This window comes from Athene noctua, chromosome 5 (genome assembly GCF_965140245.1).
Source record: "Athene noctua chromosome 5, bAthNoc1.hap1.1, whole genome shotgun sequence".
Lineage (NCBI taxonomy): Eukaryota > Metazoa > Chordata > Aves > Strigiformes > Strigidae > Athene > Athene noctua.
In genome coordinates, this window is record NC_134041.1 from 29,672,300 (window position 1) to 29,691,306 (window position 19,007).

Sequence of the window (19,007 nt, forward strand, 5' to 3'; positions counted from 1 at the left end):
GCCAGAGATGTACTTCTTTTACCCCAGGTTTTCACATGACAAAATCTGGAGCTTAAAAAATAAAAAAATAATTAAGAGCCACAGTCCTTCAAGGAGTCACAGCAACCCTGAGACTGGACTTTGGTCCTGCTGTACTGGCATAGCACATTCATGCGGTAAGCAACAGTCCTCCCATAGAGGCTTCATGCACTCTGTTAGCGAGCCAGGCAAAAGCTGGCATCCTGGTAGTAATGGTCTATGGTTAGCCAGTTGGCCCAATTTTAAAAGCTGAAGTGTGACGGCTAAGCCAATCTGCAGAGCCCTTTGATGCTCAAGCCACTTGCAGTCAGGCATCTAACTACAGGCTGAAATGCCCAACTTGAGGCAACTGCACAGGAAAATCTCAATCATTTCCCGCTCCAGAAGTCAGACGACATTTTTGACAAGGGCAGACCCTGGAGTCCTCCCCTAGCTTTTTGTCAGGGAAAAAAAGGCCTTTTAAAACTTACTCTCCTTACACAGAGACTCACAGGGAGACCAAGCCAACATCGTCAAATGACTGTATCAGAATCATATTTTATTTCCCAACATCTGACGGGAAGAAGCGTATCAAACCACATGTCATCTGCTGCCGCAGGCTCGGGCCTGAGCAAACGCCTGCTGAAATCACAGCGAACGCAGCTGAGACACTGCTTTTATTGTGCAGATAGTTTAAGTGCCCCTTATGAATAGAGACACTTTCCTGAATCAAAAGCAAGAGGAAAAAAACCCCACATCTTCACATAAAAGTAAACCCAAGTAATATTTTGACCAAATCTGTTCCCAGCATTAGAAGGATTTCAGGAGTTGGAGATGAAAAGCTCCTCTTAAGCTGCAGAATTCATCCCCTCATCCATGATGAAGGATGGATGAGTTACTAAAACAAGTATTACATTTCATTCTGGCTGACAGCACTCTGATCTTGCCTTACATGAACAAGGGAGGCAAAAGCGCTCCCCATGATTATTATTTACGCACAGATGACTTCAAGTCCTCCTGCTTGTTGAGCCTGGACTGTGATAAAACATGCAGGTTTCTCCCACAAACTTCTTCTGTTGCTCAAGCATTTGTTTTGCAGTTGCTCTGGAAGTTTTATTGAATCTGTCACCTGGGCACAGAGGTAATAAAATACTAAAACTCCTCACCCCTGGGCACAGGCTGTATCTTTCCCTGGTTATCTGCCAGCCTATGGCCAAAGTCAAGAGTCCCATGCTCGCTGTCTGCCTTGGGAGACCAGCTGCTGCACTCACCCAGAGCCATGTCCAGAGAGACAGGTGCCCACATCCACCCTAACCACACATCTGCCCCATAGCTCCACTGCCAGCTCCGCCAGCACTGGATGAAACAGGCCAGGCTGCCCCGAAACAGAACTGAATTCCTGAAACTGCCCAGGCAGCTCTGGGTTATTCTCTCCCACCTGGCAGTCACCAGTAGCTGAGCATCAGCCTTTCCAGCTTTCAGGTACAGCTCGTGTCCAAAAACTACCCATGCCTTCAGTTTTCACACAGAAGGGGCTTTGACTTCTCTCAAATCATTAGAGAAAATGAGCCTGGAAAATGTCAAGACTTGAAACCCCCGACAATAACCAAAGGGTAATACCTTCTGTGTTTGCTAGAGCAGAGAGTACATTTGCATGGCAGAGGTACTGCTCCCAAGCTATTAGGTCTCCTGCTCTGGGTCTTGCTTTTACACTGTAAAATAAAGAAAGTGGGAAATGTTGTTGGAAAATCCCATCAAAGATCTCTTCCCCTCTCCCAGCTTCCCCTCCTCCTTGCTCCCTGTGCCAAGTTCAAGGCAGGCTGTGTCTTGCTCAGAGCGCGGCTTGCCACGTTGGAGCGAAGCAAGCTGGAGACGGGCCTCAGCCCTTCGCAGCAGCCACAACAGAGAGGACATCTTCTCCCCAGGGACACACTGCATGGGGCTGGCCCAGCCACCGGGAGAGCAAAGCCAACATGCACCGTGTGGCAGGAGAGAGGCAGCAACGGAGGAGAAGCCAAGGGGCAGGGCTCGCACCAGCTTCTCCAGAAGGGAGACTGTGCCCTCAGATGGGCTGCTCTGGGCACCACACCTCTTAGAGGTGATTTCCAAAAGGGCACCCCAGCTTCCCTAGCTGGTTTCAACTGGCTTTCTGGAGAAATTGCTTACAATGAACACACTCTTTGCCTCTGATCTCCCTGGCAGTTTTTGAGTCTTCGGCCAATTTCAACCACAATTTGAACAGGAACTGTGAAGATAACTCAGCTCCTACAATTTTCCTGAAAACCTGGCGGTTCAGCAAAAGGAATGCTGGCAGCAAGAAACAAAGCAGTTGGGCAAACCCAAGCTCTTACAAGACGCTGCTCTGACAAAGTGAAGGGAAATCCCAGCAGAGCTCAGCTCCATGGACATCCCAACCTGGAGGTGCACAGTGGCAGAGGCATCATCGCCAATGGCTGACTCCTTCATGTCACACCTCCTTGCCTTCTTCGCTTGAGGCCAGAGCTGAAAGAGCACAGGGCTCAGACCAAGCAAGCCTAAGCCCCAGGATCCAGTACAGCTGCACCAGTCTTTTTAACTATTAAATATGAGAAAACAGAGAGCGAGGCGATGGGGAGCGCAGCACTGACTGCATCCCTGTGCCCTGCGCAGGGAGGATGAGCAGCCCACACTCCAGCAGGACCCCGGACAAACTACACCATCCACCCATGCTTCCCTTCTGTTTCCCGCTGCCAGAAACCTTTCTGTTGGCTCGGACCAGTAGATGGCACCAGAATAACAGAAAAGCCCCTCTGTTCTGCCCTCAGCATCTCCCAAATCCTCCCGCAGCATCACCCCCGAACACAACTGGGCACAGGGCACTGGCAGCAACCCATGGGTTTCCACTCTACTTTAAAAGCCTGTTTGGAGCTGACCCCTAACAGGCATTCTGAAAGTCTTAAAATTCAGGAGAGAGAGAGGAAAAAAAAAAGAAGTAGTTTCTTTCCATTTCGAGGCTTACCTCCCCCCCCCCATGCTGCTTTTAAATGAAAAACAGAATCAAAATATTTACCCAAAGCATCTGCCTTCTCCATAACTGCTTTAATTTGGAGGAGGTTTTCCCCCTCCAGCTGGAACCAACAGAAATTTCCTGACTGCTGCAGCTGAAGAGAATCTGCATTTCTCAATATAGAAGCAACTCACCTGAGAAATACCTGGCTACATTTTTAGTTAGGAAGGTGCTCTTTAGCTGTTGTTGACTGTCGACATTGTTAAAGAGAAGCCTAGTACTTCTTCCCAAGGAACTTCTGCTATTAGCTAATGACAGCATCTTTGACCCTGGTGGGTTGAGCATCCTCTCAACTCTCTCAAAACAAACAACAGGACAAGTTCAGGTCAGGGTGGGCATTTCCCCCAGGAGGTACCTGCCTCCCTCTTGCACATTGGGCCGGCAAGAATTTTTCTGTTTACAGAGAAGCTTCCCTAAAGCAGGATTAACAGCCAGGGCACAGCCTGCAGCAAAATCTAGCCACATCACAACCAGTTTAGGATGATCCTACTCACACTGGTGCTTTGCGGTACCTCCTTATCTCAGCAGTGGATAGCCACATTCAGAAAAAGGACCTGAAGAGTGATGGTGGTCTCCAGGGGTGCTCTCTGCAGTGCAGACAGGACTCCCCCAGTCCCAGCTCAGCTGGTGTCTGGTGACACCAAACACCCCATGGAGGAGGTTTAATGTGCTCATGACAACACCAGGATTTTTTCAGAAGTTTGAATCCTGCCTAGAGTCAATTTGGGGCAAATTCAGAGACCTTCTGGCTTTTCACGTCCAGACTGAGTTTTGAACATGGCTCAGCCCCGCAGTTTTAAGAAGAGTTTCGTTATTTTGATCTTTTCCCCCCATTCCCGTTATTAATCATACTGAAGGAAAGCGTAGTTCCTCCAAACCAAACTGTTTGCCAAACCTTTTCTCGGCACATTTTTTACTTAATATCCCTTCTAGGAATGAAGTACATTTGGAAACCTCCATGCCTCCATCCTCTTTGGCCAACAGTGTATCCATGAGCACATGTCTGCGAGCACTGAGCCTTGGTGCCAGGAAATGCCAGGGTGGAGAACGGTTCCCATCGCCACAGGCTCAGTGCTGAAGCAGAGGACCAGCCACAAGGGTTTCATGCTATGAACATCCCCGGTGGAGCTGCCTTTCTGCAGCTCTTTGCCTGTTCCTGGTTTAGTGGGCTCCTCCCTGGCTGGTTTGCAAAATAGAGTGCCAACGCAGGAGGTGAAGGTTCTGATCATTATGTCCCTGCAAACCCTTTTGCACCCTTTCCTTGGTTCCAGCCCTGCACAACCATCACCAACCTTGCCAGGGAGCCCACCCATCCCTCAAGGATGCTGAGCACATTTATCCCCCTTCCCACCATTGATTAGATTTGCAGCTCTCCCTGTTTTCCTCATTTTACCCAAAGGCAAAAGAGTAGTGATTATAAGAGACAGCATTCACACAGACTCTCAACCTGGCCAGAAATACCAGAAATCTTATGCAATGGCCTGTTTTCTTCAGAGCTGCAGTAAACTCAGAAGAGGTCCTGAAATATGAGAGCAAGTTGGGCTACTTCCGTGTTTCATGTTCACCCTTTGTAGCTCTGCAGAAGCTTTCCTATCTCTGCTATTCATAACAGCAGGATTTTGAAGAGGGGATTGTCCTATAAATGAGCGTGGCAGCTAGTTCACAAAAGAGCCTGAGTTACAATCATATATGAGGATGTTGCTTTTCTTCTATGTTTCTCACTATGTTTTGGTTCAAACCTGTAAACAGACTTGCACCAAGTGGATCTGTGTTCTCCATCTGGTCCTGTGATCCAATTTCCTGGCAGGAATATCCCTGACATCAAATTGCACAGGAATGCTGTAGCACGTCCATCCATCCCAGGGCCGGAGCCGAGTCCTTCAGTTTGGCGGTTTCTGTGTGAGACCCAGCCATGGCGTTTCACCCAGTTACCCTGCTAGCAAGACCAATAACTCATGGCTGACAAACGCAGCTCTTCTAAAAGGGCTTCCAGACATTCATGGATGGAGAAGACAACACACTCTTTCAGAGTTATTGCTAGTGATTACACAGCATCTCACAGATTTAAAAAAATGCATGTTTTCTACCTCCTCTGAATGCATGTCTGGCTTTTGTTCCCAGCCACTGGCTCTCGTTCTACCTTTCTCTGATGGATTAAAGAGCAGGAGGAAAAAAAAACAAGAAAACCTCTTACCAGAGAGTCACAGAAATGAGGATTCATCATCACAGATGTTTGGAATGACTCTCAGAATTGCATGGCCTGAGAAGGACAGTGATACTTCACACAAGCAGAAGCACTTTCACTTAGAGCGGAGACCAGGGAAGCCAAGCAGAGAGCAAAGCCCTTCAAAGAAGCCTGGAGAGCAACGCCATGCGTGTAGCAGGAGGGGCCAGGGGTACGGGGAGCCTGGCACCACCACCAGGAGAAAACCAGGATTCAGCAGCCAGCTCTGCACAGAGTGCTCTGACATTCTGAGAGCAAGGCATTCTCTTCACTCTCGCTGTAACCTCCTCCACACACACAGACTATCCCTGGCCAGAGGAGCACACAGCATTTGCAAAGGCAGACATGAACCTGCACAGATTGATGAAGGGCAGCTTTCTGGGGTGGTTTTCTTGCTAATCGCATACTAGTTTGTCTTTTCCATCACAGCAGCTACTTCCAGCCCAAAAATGCCAAACCCATAAGGCACGTCTAGGAAATCCATTGCCTGGTTTCCCAGCAGTGGGTCACCCCCAGTGAGCATGTCCCTTCCCCATCCACAAACTTTCTCTCAGTCGACTGGATCCTTCTTGCCCCACAGGCATCCCAACTGAACACAGCACAGCAACCTGCTTGGAAAGAGGCGGGAAAACTGGAGGCAGCAACATTGTGTTGGCCAGGACAGATGAAACACAGGGTTAAGCACACAGTCACTGAAACTTGGGGAAAGGATGTCCAAGAGACCCCTCTTACTCCCTTGCCAAGGTAGGTCCAGCTCTGCACTGTTTATTCCTTCACATGTTTGTCTCCATCAGATCCGTGCTTGGGGTGTCCACAGCATCCTCACAGCACCTCTTCCAGGGTGTCCCTACCCTACTAGATCTGGGAGGATTTCCCTACCACCTCACACCTTCCTTGCTGCAACAGAAGTAGGTGGGCTTGGAGATTAGTTTACACCGTCCTCTTCTTGAGCTTTAGCACCTCTTCATTCCTCCTAAACTAGATGCTGGAGCTCTCCTTACTGCTTTTCTTTTTTGATCCAGTTTGCATCTTCCTTGACAAGCAGCTTGCCCAAACAGAGCCCACCTGGAGCCCTCTCCACAGCTGAGCACAATGACAGGATGCTCCACAAATGAGGCAGAACTACAGGAGATGGTGGGGGTGAAAAACATCTGCCTCTCTCAAAAAAGATGTTTTGCATTGAGCAGGAGAGTTGGTTCAAGGCCAGGCAAGCAGATTTGCAAAGGGCATGGAGCCACAGCACTCCAGCACAGGCTCCTTACACCAAATTCATCTCCCTTTATAGACAGCAGGTTGACACCAGTGGCTCCAATGCCACCCTCCTTTACAGAGAGCAACGTGCAGAAATGCACCAGGCTGTGATGTGGAGGAGATCTGCTCTATAAACTCATCAGAGGAGCGAGAGCAGCCACTTCCCCCAGCAAGCCCAATTTCCCCACTGGGAATCACTGGTGGAGACGAGATGGATCCATCCTATCGGGCGCCTGTGACCAGACCTCGCAGAGCACGTCCCATGGGTGCCCAGCTCTGCCGCAGCTGGAGGGCTTGGCCAGTGGCAGGGCATTCAGAGGGAGGTTAGCACCAAAATAGGTCATTAGTGAGCAACGCGGGGTTCTTCATTCTTCTCCGGGCCCCTCGTTTTCCTAAGGGGAATGCCTCAGAAAACCCAGTGGGGGGAAGGAGGAATTTACAGTTCCCTTCCAAAAACCAGTCTTTGTTTGTTTGATGGTTTGGGGTTTGGGTTTTTTTTGTTTTTTTTTTTTTTTTAAATGATCGAGTAACTTGTGAATACATTTTCTGATGATTCCCACATCCTCCCAGCTGGAGAACGGTTCATGAACAGGCTCCAAACTCTGTAAATGAGCTTGTTAGTCATAAGTCTTCAAACAGGCTTGATAAACAACTTTCAGCCTGCAGGATATTCATCAACCATTCTGTCTGCCTGGTCTCCTGACACTAATTTATTATTTACAATGAGATCCCTCTCCTAAATCACAGGTGACTGTTTCTTTTTACTGATTAGTCGATTTTTTTTAAGAAGAAATAATGAAAAACAAATCACAAACAAGCAACGTGTTGCAAGCACTATTTCCTGAGCAGTTTCCCTAGTTTCCATGAGACGTATCAGCAGTTGTCCAAATGAAACAAACTGTAAGTAAAGATCTTTTTGGCCAAACCTTCAAGACCAGGCTACAGCCAAGAAAAAAAGTGCAACCGTCCCAAACAGCTGCTGGGAATTTCACTGTCTGTTGCCAAACGCTCCAGGGACCATCCAGCTGACCGACACGTGCCGCTCTTTGTATCCTTGGGTTTGTGGAGAGCCCAAGCATCTCAACATGCTCAGGAGGTTGGAGTCTGCATGCAAAAATCTGCCATCGAGAACTGTTTCACTCCATGAATGGGTTCACACAGCAAATGCAACTCACCCCAAGGGCATGGAGTGCACTCAGGTGCACCTGAGCAGAAGGTGGGCTCCCTGCAGGAACAAATTTGCTGGAAGTTGTTCCAGTTCATGGAAGAGGATCTCCTCAATGCTAATCAGTTAATTAACACAGAAGGTGGTCAATTCCAGAGACAGATGAAATAGCAATTTGCTGGGGGCAATGCAGAGGGAGGAGAATCTTCCTGTATTGCTATTAAAGCCAAGCTCTTACATAACACACATCCAGCAGGTTTCAAAGCCCTAAATTAGAGACCAGAATTGTACTCAGTTATATGGGTAGGAAAACTGAGGCATGACAATGTGAACTTGGTCAAGTTATGGCAGCAAGTATACAGAAAAAAAGACCTCAAGACTCTGTGGCCAAGGCACAAAGGCATTTTGGAACAATAAAAGACAGGCTGCATCATCCTACTGAGCCATGTCAACGGATGTTTGGAGGGGAAAAAAGCCCTACTGCTTCAATTTAGATTTTGGGTGCAAGCCTTTTCTGGGTATGCTGCTCCCAGCAAGAGCAAACACCACAGTCTACAAACCCTGCCCTGGAGTACACTCAGGTGTAGTGGTCTGGAGAACACACAGAGCAGGCAAATACCCTCCCCAGCAGGCTGCCTTGCATGCATGCATAAAATCTGTGTTCCACCACGGCTCCCTATCCCTGACCCACAGAGTGGTACAGACTTCTGTCAGCATTCAGAGTGAAGGCAGAAGCATGCAGAGTTTCGCTCTGGAGTGGTCTTGAAAGCTTTTTTTCTCTCTCTCACTGCAAAATCACCAATGTATTTGCTCTGACAGCCTCAAGCACTGAAGACTGGACAGGCTGCGCTACCAGCTCGTGTCTAGAGACAGTCTTCCCAGTGCCAAACGGGAGCAAACACACTCAGGAAAGAGACAGAGACTTGTCACCAGCTTCCTCCAGCTCTGTCAGCATGGGAGTCATCCATCCTAAGCAGGAACTCAGTTCTGGATTCACAAACCTCCACTCTGTACCTTCCATCGAAATGCAACGCTGTGCAGGACACAGAAGGAAAACAGGTATGAAGTGTTACGGGCATTTCAATCCACGAGGTGGGAAGAGCTCTGTAAAGCTTTATGGGAAACCAGCCCAGATTTCATGGGGACAGGAGCTGCCTGCAGAGCCACCGGCAAGGGCAGCCCTTTCTGCAGCACCAGGCCCAGAGCATTAACACTCTGTTTTCACTGTTACGGCTCAGGCACTTTCCCCTATTAAAGTCCAATCCATCCCTGAAGAGCTCCAACTCTGCTGAGCTGACGCAGAGAAGTGATGGATCTGAAAGCTCCAAGCATGACTTTTTTTTTTTTTCTTCAAATGTGGGTCATATTGGTGACGATTCCAAAAAAAGGACGATTTCCAGAAGCGCTGAGCAGGTCTTCATGGCTTCACCAGCACACCAGCTGCAGCTCAGCCCAACTCACCCGCCACTCATTCAACAGCCACAAACACAACAAAACCAAGAGCAAACAGCAGATTACTAAAAAGTCCCCAGGGGTTCAAAACCTGTCCAACCTTGACTGGTCCAGCACCTACAGTGGCTACAGGAGAGGCTACTTGGATGCTGCTTTCTGCAGACACCCACCCTCCTCCATCACCCCCAGGCACTCTGCTTTGTTCCATTCAGAGCTAGATGCTGCTTTCCTTCTCCGAGCCTAACCACTCAGCAGCTGCTGCTGGCAATTTTGTCTTGCCCCAGATGCACAGGGCCACGGCTAACTTTGCTTTTACTTTGGTCAAGGAGGCCGCAGAAATTCATCTGCTGGTGGGCTCAGAGCAGGAAGCAATGTCCCCAGGCTCCTGATAAATTCCAGCTCTCAGTGCAAAAGCAGTTTTGCTGCCTGAGCAGCACATCAAGAACTGGAGAGGGTCGTAGCCAGATACTGAGTGGCTCTTTGGACATCTGCCCTGCCCAGCAGTCTTACTGACTGGCTGGAGTTTCTCCTGTAGGAAAATTTCTCTAGCCAGAAATGGGGGAAAATTTAGGTGGAATATAAACTGGATGCTGCAATAGGATGTAGTGACTTGTTAACAGACCAGCTGGCTCCCCTCACCTCTTTTCTAACCTTCCCTTCCAGGAACACAAGGCACAAGGACGTCCTGGGCTGCCACCCCGAGGCAAATGTTCGCTTCATACGGGCACAACAAACCCAGACTGTCTGAGATGGTGCTTTAAACACTGGCATAACCTTTTCTCAGCCTCTGGAGGTGAAAAAGGAGCCCAGAAAGCTATGTAAGCTGAAATAGATGCTCACTGTCTTGCTCATCAGGCCTCTCCTCCCAGGAGAGGCTTTTGCAGGCTCATCTTTGCAGATGACAGATTTTCCATTACAGGAGGTAGCCCTCAGCTTCGGCCACCTCTGCTCCCTTCCCGACCAGCATCCTCCAGATGTTTTCGTCAAAGAAACTCTTCTCAAACTTATGCCACCATAGTCCCAGCAGACACACAGAGCACCTCTGCTGAGCTCCCATCCCCACCTCACAGCATCTTCCAGGGCTGTATGGTAGAGACCAGCTGAGTCCAGCAGAAAGAGCAGGAAACACAACGGCTGGTTGCGTACATACCATACATATGCATTTATGGATCAAAGCAGGAATGACAACTGTGAGCAGGGACAGCAAATCTAGGAGTAAGAACTGCAGGACTGCCCCCGAGGACCCTTGGACCCCTGGCTATAAGACTGCTGCAGTCACAACGTAGGGTGACAAAGGACAAATCCCCACAGTCCCGTGCTGTAGGGCTGGTGGCACCCATGTCTACACATGTGTGAGCTTCCACTGACACAGTCAGTAACACAGAGTCCTCGCAGAGACTCTCCAGAGGCTAGTAAGAGGCTGAATTTATGCTGCATCTCCTCCTTCAAGGGAAAGCACTGCTAGAATCTTTCTCCACACCCGACCAGACTGCTATAAAACTCCCTGGGATTTCACACTTTGAGCTGTTTGCTCTCCCACCAGAGCAGCCACTGGGTTCAGAAGATACTGTTCACATGCAGTGACCATACAACGGGTTTTTCTTGGGAGAACCAGACTAAAAACCTATGCTCTGTGCTCCACCACCAGAGCACAAGATGAAACCCTTCTGTGTCTTGTGCATAAAGCCGCAAGGACAGTTCAAACAAAGTCAGATCAAAGTCTTGGACAACAGCTCCTCCAGCCAGGCTGTGATGATTCTCCCTTCACATCTCCATAATCCGCCCCGAAATCCAAGCCTCCTTTAGGAAAGGCGAGTAGGGTGGGGAACCAGCAATGCAGTGATTCATCCTCCCCAGAAACAGAGGCACAAGTCTGGAATATTGTGACACTTGGTAAATACTCGCGATGTACTTCATTATGCAACAAAGGGCCAGCAGGAGCACAGCTCCCTCAGGGCTACTTAGTATGTGTTTCAAAAACGATAAATATATCATAAACAACTTGCAACCAGGAATAAACACCTATAATCCCATCAAGTTATTCTGGTGATTTCAAAAACCATGGGATCAAACTCAGTTACAAGCAGGTGGGAAAAAAAAAAAAAAAATATATCCTTGAAAGAATTAGTCCTGTAATTCTGTGTCTGCCTTGTCAATCACTGTCCATGCTCTTGGTCTTTCTTTCCAGGCTTCCTAACATCACATATTTTGATGCATGTTGCACCTCTGCCGAAAGGCAAAAGGATCGTGCCCCTAAATGCAGACAGTAAAACTGTTTCATGCCTGTGCAGAAATATTCCACCGTCTGAAAAAAGAAAGTTTTTTGCGTGACTCAAGGCTGCTGGTCAGATCTTTAAACACTAATACTCATCAACTGGCATACATATAAGCCATCCATTGAATTGCATGCAATGACTCGTGTGAGTAAGAACTGCACAAATTAACCCTGAGATAATATTTTCCCATGCAATCACTGCTTTATACATCATCAAAAAGATGGAAAATAGACTGGCTAGTAGTGGAAACTCAGTGCAGATGACAGAAAGCTGATGTTCATTAAAAGTGTTCTAGCAGTTTAGACCAAACCTTTAAGTTTTATGAGAGATTTCAAAATCTAATTTTCATGGAAATGTTTTCATTACATTAAGGGGAGGGGGAAGTAAAAACCTTCAGCAAAATCTTTTTCAAATTAAAAAGCTGGAAACTTTGTGCAAATGGATTGAAAACACAAATACCATCAGTAAATTATGAGGCCATGAGAACCAGGAAGCAAAACCAATTATGATTTAAAAAAAAGTGAAATTCACAAACAAATAAAAGTCTAGTTTCACCCATCAAAACGAGGGTAGCATGACCAGGACTCACAAAGTGAGTCAGCTCTCTCCTTCAAATTTACATGGCTCTTTTTTCTTTGTTAGTAACAGTATGTTGTCCGTTTTTGTTGCCTTTATTTTCTTTTTAAGACTCCAGGTTTGTGACAGAGTCACATTTCAATCTTCTGTCTGCATCCAGAAGCTCTGGAAATTTATCTATGTGAAAAACACAAAATGTTTTTCCACTTCAAACTGTAGGATTTGGGGTTGTAAGAAAAATATCCAACACTGCGAGATACTTGCTGGAATAACCATGCACCAGCCAGCCTGAGACTGAAATTAAATAGACATGTCCAAGGAACACATATGGAAAGAAGTTAATCAAATTCTAACAACTGCTCTGTTAGTTATCTGTGTTTTTCAGTCTTTACTCAAGTGAATCCTGTTCACTCTTCTCATAAGAAGCCTCTAGGATACGCGCGGTACAACTGGCACGCGTAAAGATTACTCCCGCAAAAAAAAAGCAAGCTGTTGGATTTTTCACGCAGATAACACAAACAAGTGCCCTAAAACCAGTATCAATCTGATCCTCCATTGTTCCACACCAGCTGCTGGAAGAGGAGGATAGGCTCTGGAAAGTCTTCCTTGGCAGCACCTTGTAAGGATGCTCACCGCTGCCCGCGGGGTCAAAGGCACCGGCTGGTTTCCCTCATCCACCCATGTGTAACCTGTGCACACCAGCAGCCAGCTGCCTCCTGTGGACAATCCCTTTGCCCATCAGCTATGCAGGACAAGAGAGGAAGAAAATAGCTCCTAGATCTAACCGATTTACCCTGGAATTTTTACCCCTCTTTCTATTCTTTGTACATACCCAGTCTACAGTCTCAGCATCTTCTGGTAATAAGGGCTGTGTTTTACTAACAAAAGAGCCACTTAGTACTTCAAGATAAAGCAGAGGTTTGCAAAGAAAACGAATCAGTTGTCCCTGGCACTTCCTCTCTGGTTCACTCTCCATGGAACTCAGCAACCTACTGAATCACTTTTCACATTTCAAAGCAGTGGCAGAGCTTTTCCACCTCTTTTTAAGACGGTATATTTTTTTTGTGAAGGGTGGGGAGGCACAACACCGCAGACAACCCAGGATCAGCAGAAAAAAGAGAAACAATTCAGTATTTACACACACCCTTTTACTCCTGCAGCAACCTCACTTGTTCTGATTAAAAATAGGCAATTAAAGCATAAAGAACAGCCACACAGGAGCAGACCAAAGGTCCTTCAGTTCAGGATCCTGTCTCAGACTGCCAGTAACGACAGTCAGAGAGTATAAGGCAGCAATGGAGCAATCTCTGCCCCAGCTCATCCTTCCAATCTCCAAGACTCCCTGAGCTGGACACTGCCTCCATATACCGCTGAAATGAAAAGCCATCCTCAGTCCTCCCTTAATTTTCCTTGTCCTTTCCTGAAATCATTTCTGTTTCTGATCTCCACAAAATCCTGCGGCAACAAGCTCCATCACCAAACAAGGTGCCAGCTGAAAAAAGCCCGCCCTCATGCTCTCAACTCACTGCCTGAGAAAAGGGGGCTGAAGCCAGCACAGATGCTCTGCTTGACCCAGCCTGAGCAAAGAAACTCACGTCCTCCTGGCCGCCCGGGCAGGGTTCCTGCTTCCTTGGGAAGGAGCAGTGGTGCTGAGGGGTCATGACGCCCGCCAAGACAGAAGTAGTTGTGGGACCACAAGCAGCCTGTGCCCCAGCTTCGATCGTGAACCAGCCCTGATAGCTCGACATAACCCACAGCCTGGGATAGAAGCACAGCCCCAAAACTGCCATTGCTTTTATACTGAGAAGAAATTAAAAGACAGTAATAACTCTAATACGCAGAACTCGGGCATATACTGGACCAAGTTTATTCACTCCTCACAAAAGAAATCCAAGTGTAATAATTTTCCTTTTGCTGCTCATGTTTTCTCTGCACCATTTTACGAGCCATCAACACCAAGACTCAAATAAACCAACCAAAAAAAGCAGAGGTCAAAAATGTCATCTTAAAAAAAAAAAAAAAAGCTAATAGCTTACCAGCTCTGGATTTGGAGAATTAACCCTGCTCAGAGCCACAGTCTCTAGGAACCCGTAGGCCACCAACAGTTTCTGCCACCCCCAAATGACACAGGAGCAATAGGAGTCGATCGCCTTTGCTGGTAAGAGCTCTGCTGAGGCTGGAACCCACATTTTCATCCCAGTTTTAGCCGGAGTTAGTGAAAGCCCTGCTACCAAAGCAAGAGTTGGTTGTATCTTAACAGGTGGTTTTGCGATGAAGAGGAACTCAAATTGCAAAATCCTCCCGGCTAAGCGGCAGAGGCAGGGAGGTTTGCTGTTAACTGTATCAGCATTTAGGGCACGGTTTTCAGAGCTAGAAGTTGAACTAAAGTCTATGAGAGTGACAGCTTTGCAGCACCACTGAAAAATCAGCTCCTTGATACGCTGTCAGTTCTCCCTGTAAATATTACAATCACAGCTACTCCCAGGGATGTTGGGATTTTTTTCTTTTTAATAGAGGAAACATTTTCTCTTGAACCCCTTTCAAATGAACTAGTAGTGAAACAGTTCCTTCAATCTCAAATGTCCAAATAAAACCTTTTGTCATTTCTGTGTCAAACTTTTTCCCATAATTTTGGATTATACAAATAGCTCCAATAATTTGGCTTTTCGCTTCAGTTTGGAACAGAAATTAGTGACAGACTAGCTGACTTTCTTACAGGTTGGAAGAACATTTTTAGTATTATCCAGACATTCCACAATTTCTCCAAACAGCTTTTACCTTCTCTCCCTTAGTAACATGGAGAATAACTGAGTCCTGTGTTAGCTTTTCCACTGAACCAGCTCTCATTTTTCACCGAGAAGAGCTCGTACCTCTGTAGCATTGCCTAGTTCCATCACAGTCCTTTTCCTGCTCAAACTGCAAAACACCTCACGAAACACATGCAATAGCTGAGGAAACTGAGGCACGGAGACTCATGGGATCTGCTAAATGCATCCCTGAAAGAGCTAGAAAGCCCAGATGACATCCCTGCCCAATAAACCAGGGAGAATTTATCCCTAGCATGTATTTTTTTTCTTACTTTCTAATTCACCACAACAGCATTAGAACATTTACAGCATTCAGAGAACTTCCAAGAGCAGGGTGGGTACTGGGGAAACAGCCCCTCTTTTCCAAGCTGACCGAGCCACTTTGGAGAGTTCAGCAGCTGGCAAGGGGTAGCATCAGGAGTAAATCGGGTCCACATAAACTGTGATAAACAAAACGGGAGGGGAAATAGAAAGGAAAAAAAAAAAGTTTTCTACGCAACTTGTTGGTTAGTAACTCCGGGACTCTCCGGCCGCAGTGTTGCGGCACAGGGAGCTGAATCGGGGGGAGCAGCAATCACTGCCTTCCCCGCTAAAATACACACCTTTAGCGGCAGAAATTGCATTTTTCCACGTCCTGGCAAGGGTGATTTTTTACCCGATTTCCCAGCGGCGGTGGGTCTGCCAGCCGCGCCCCGCTCCGGGTCGCCGGGAGGGAAGGGAGCCGCGCTCCCCCGGGGGCTGCTTCCCCGCCCGCAGAAAACGTCTTCCTCGGGGATCCCAGGGGGCATAGTGTGAGGAGCGGCTGCTTTTTTGGAAGGCTCTCCCCTTCCCCAGCCCGGTTTCCTTCGGGATACCGGGAAAGCCACGTCGGATCCGCGGGGAAGTGGGTCGGAGGCGGCTCCCGGCGAAATAAAAAAACCACAAAAACCCGAAAAGCAAACAAAAATTGCAAATGCAATTTTCGTTCGCTTTGCGCTGGTTTTTTTGTCCTGCTCCTGCAGCCGCAGGGCAGCCCCCCGGGCCGGGATGGAGGGGCTCCCTGGGAAGCGAGCCCGTGTCCACAGCCGCGGCCCCTGCCCACCCCACGGGAGACACGGCGGGGCTGCCGCAGCCAGCCCGCACCCACAACGAAAACCGCGGCCGGTCCCTGCGGCCGGGGCTATAGAGATAGATTTAAATTTTTTTTAAACCAAAAAGCAGAAAGAGGGTAAGGGTGGGTTTGCTGGCCCTGCACACCCACCCCACCCCGCTCCGCCGCGGCTCGCCCTGACAGCGCTGCCCTTGGAAAATAACAAGCGGCGCTTGGAAAATGCGGCGCAAGCCGGCATCTATCCCCGCTGCCCGCCAGCCGCTGGGCTCTTGTTTTAGGGCTACTTGCACTCCCAGGCGAGGGCCCTTTCGGACGGGCTGCTCAGAGGAGGCTCAGGCCGGGCCCGGGAGCAGCGGGGCTCGGGTAGGAGGGGACCGGCAGCTGCGCTCTGCAGCCGCGCACACACCCTCGGGCTGTTTGAGAGCCGCGAAACTCCGGGTGGGTCGTCGGACAATCGTCCGGTCCCCGTCCAGAGTCCCGAGCGGTTTCCCGGTGTCCCGCAAACCCGACGGCCGGGCGGAGGGACGGACGGCCGGGCGGGCGTCTCAGCTGCCTGCCGCGCCTCGTCCCGTCCCGTCCAGCCAAGCCTCGTGCTCAGCCCCCCCCGGCAGGCGATGGAAAAGGGGGTTCAGCCCTCCGGGCCGGCTCCCAGGGCTGCTCTCCCCTGAGTCCCCCGAAGGCAGACGGGGCACGGCGAGCGCGGCACGGCGGCGAAGGACAGCTCGCCGTTCCCCCCTTTCCCGGGACGCGGCTGGCAGAAAACAAGCGTTTTCGCACGGCGCCGGCCCCGCCGAGGGCCGGGGGGACGCGGGTCCCCGCACGGGGCACGGCGGGGAAGGCCGGCTGGGCGAGCGGGGCGAGCCGGCCCAGGACCCGGCCAGCGGCTCCTCCGGCCGCTGCCCCGCGGGAGCTCCCTCGGGGCCGGCACCGGCCGCTCCGCTCCGGGAGCGCGGGACACGTGGAGCGGCCGCACCGGCCCCTTGCCCCGGGGAGGGATGGAAGGGGGGTCGGAATGGGGGGGGGAGCGGGGGGGGGGTGGGGAGGTGTCCCCGCACTTACTGTCCTGCTGCGGGGTATCGCTGCCGCTGGTCAGCCCGGGGGACTCCAACAAGCTCCGGCCGGGCTCTCCGCCGCCCTCGTCCGCCTGGGCGGCCACCATGTCGCCCGCCTCCTCCAGGTCCAGCAGGTGACTCACGGAGAAGTTCTTCTTGGCTTGTAAATTGTCCAGGCCGGCGGGGCCGTCGAGGCGGGCGGGCAGCAAGGCCTGCCTCTCCATGGCGTGGGCATAGCTGGACGCCATGGTGCCGAGCGGGGCTTTTCTGCCCTCGCCCCCCCCGGGCGCCCACCGCCCCCGCTCCCCCCCAGCCGCCGGCCCTTCGAGGGGGGATGCGCAAGGCCCGAAGAGGCGGGAGGGGGGGAGGGGGAAGGGGGGGGGGGGAACGGGACGGGACCCGACGGCGATGGGAGGACAAGCCCGAAGGGGAGCGGGCAGGGCCGGGCTTAAAACATGCCAGAGGGGACAGGCGGCGCGGCCGGTTCGGGACAGCGGAGCGGGGAGCTGCCGCCGGCCGGGAGGCGCAGAGTGGCTGTGGGGCCGCTGGGGCGGGTGCGCCCCGTCCCTCCGCCTCCGCTGCCGGCGGCTCCCCCCCTTCTTCCCTCCGCCCCTGCGCTGCCCTCCCCTCCCCTCCGCCCCGCACATCAAACGGCGGGGGCGGCTCCGCGCCGCGCCGGGCACCCGGGGGAGGGCGGCCCGCGGGGCCCCGCCGGGACGTGGCAACGGCGCGGGCCCCCCCTGTCCTCCCCACCCGGGACGGGGGTACACAGCGCGGGCCCCGCCGGGCTCATTAGCTCCTCGTGGGGGGGTGGCTGGGGGAGCCCCCGGTTAGGGGGTGAGAGGGCTGTAAGGAAAGGGCCCCCCCCCGGGTCACCCGGAGGGGAAGGTGAGCACAGCTCTGGGGAGGGTTCCCAGGCCAGAAGGAGAGAAACAGTGAGAATGAAAAATGCAGATGAAAAGGTGAGAAAGAGAAACGGAAGAGAAAGTGTGAACAGGAGAAAGGAGAGGGGAAAACACTGAAAGGGGAAGAAAAAGTACAACAGAGAACTAAGAAAGAGAAGACAGACCAAAAGGAGAGCAGAGCAAAAGAGCAAGGGGGGGAAAAAGGCCAAAAAGAGAAAAAGCAAAAAGACAGGAGAAAGAGGATGCACTCAGAGCTTCTCAGGCCAGCAAGCAAAAGATGTCCAAGAAGCCTGGCCTAGACCAGCTGGCCCCCGTGACCAAACACAGGTGGAGGTGCAGGGAGGTACCCCCAGACCCTTGCTTGCTGCAGAGAGGCCCCAAGGGCAGGAGGGCTGGTGGCCAGGGGCAGGGTCCTGTGGGCCAGGAAAGGCCGCTGCGTCACAGTGGCTGAAGCCTGGGCTCTGAGCTGCCACAGCCAGCCCAGAATTTCCATCCCCCATGATCTGGGGAAAGAACATTTGATGCCATCAAAGGGCTCCAGATTGAAAACAGATGTGCTTCCCCGAGCCTCTCCATGCATTTAATTAAGGCACAGGCATGGAGGAGACATTTTCATCATTAGTTTGCTTTCAGCCCCCCCCAGTCCCAGTTTACCCTTTGCAGTCTCAGAGACCCAAATGGGCATGGCAGGGCTGTGGGGCTCTGCTGTCCCCAGCTTGGGGGCAAGCAAAGCTGGTGGGCACAGGCTGGAAAGGCCAGAAAAAGCACCAGGGCAAGGTTGTGTGTGTGCGCAGAAATGTGCATGTGTGTGAAACACAGTGTGTGCACCTATGTACACAGCAGTGTGTGCCTTATTTACTACTGGTGTGGCACTTTTTCTGCATGTGAAGGAGAGTTTTTGTGTGATGTCCTGCAGTACATGCCCCTGTGTTGGATGGGGAAGGAGGTATGTCTTCACATGGGTGTGCAAGGCTGTATTGCCTTGGCTGTTGTCTGCTGGCATCTTGTACCCTGGCTCTCAGGGTCTCCAGGTTTAGGCACAGCAGGGTGGGTGGGTGTACACACTTTCACACTATGAAGAATGGTTATCTGTACATACCCTTGTGGGCTGCCCAGCACACGAAATACCCTTTTCTCTGCCTTTCCTAGATATTTGGCTGCCTCCT

The 19,007-nt window shown here is 50.7% G+C and overlaps 1 protein-coding gene across 2 annotated transcripts in view; it reads right to left on the reverse strand.

Annotated features, from left to right (window-relative positions):
• PRRX1 (paired related homeobox 1) overlaps positions 1–17,479 on the reverse strand; it is a 43,652-nt gene extending 26,173 nt beyond the window's left edge. For both annotated transcript variants that reach the window (XM_074906874.1, XM_074906875.1), the window contains exon 1: positions 16,944–17,479. In XM_074906874.1, coding sequence (XP_074762975.1) covers positions 16,944–17,184 — 241 coding nt within the window. In that variant the 5' untranslated portion in view covers positions 17,185–17,479. The remainder of the gene's footprint in view (positions 1–16,943) is intronic.
• Positions 17,480–19,007: the final 1,528 nt, after the last annotated feature.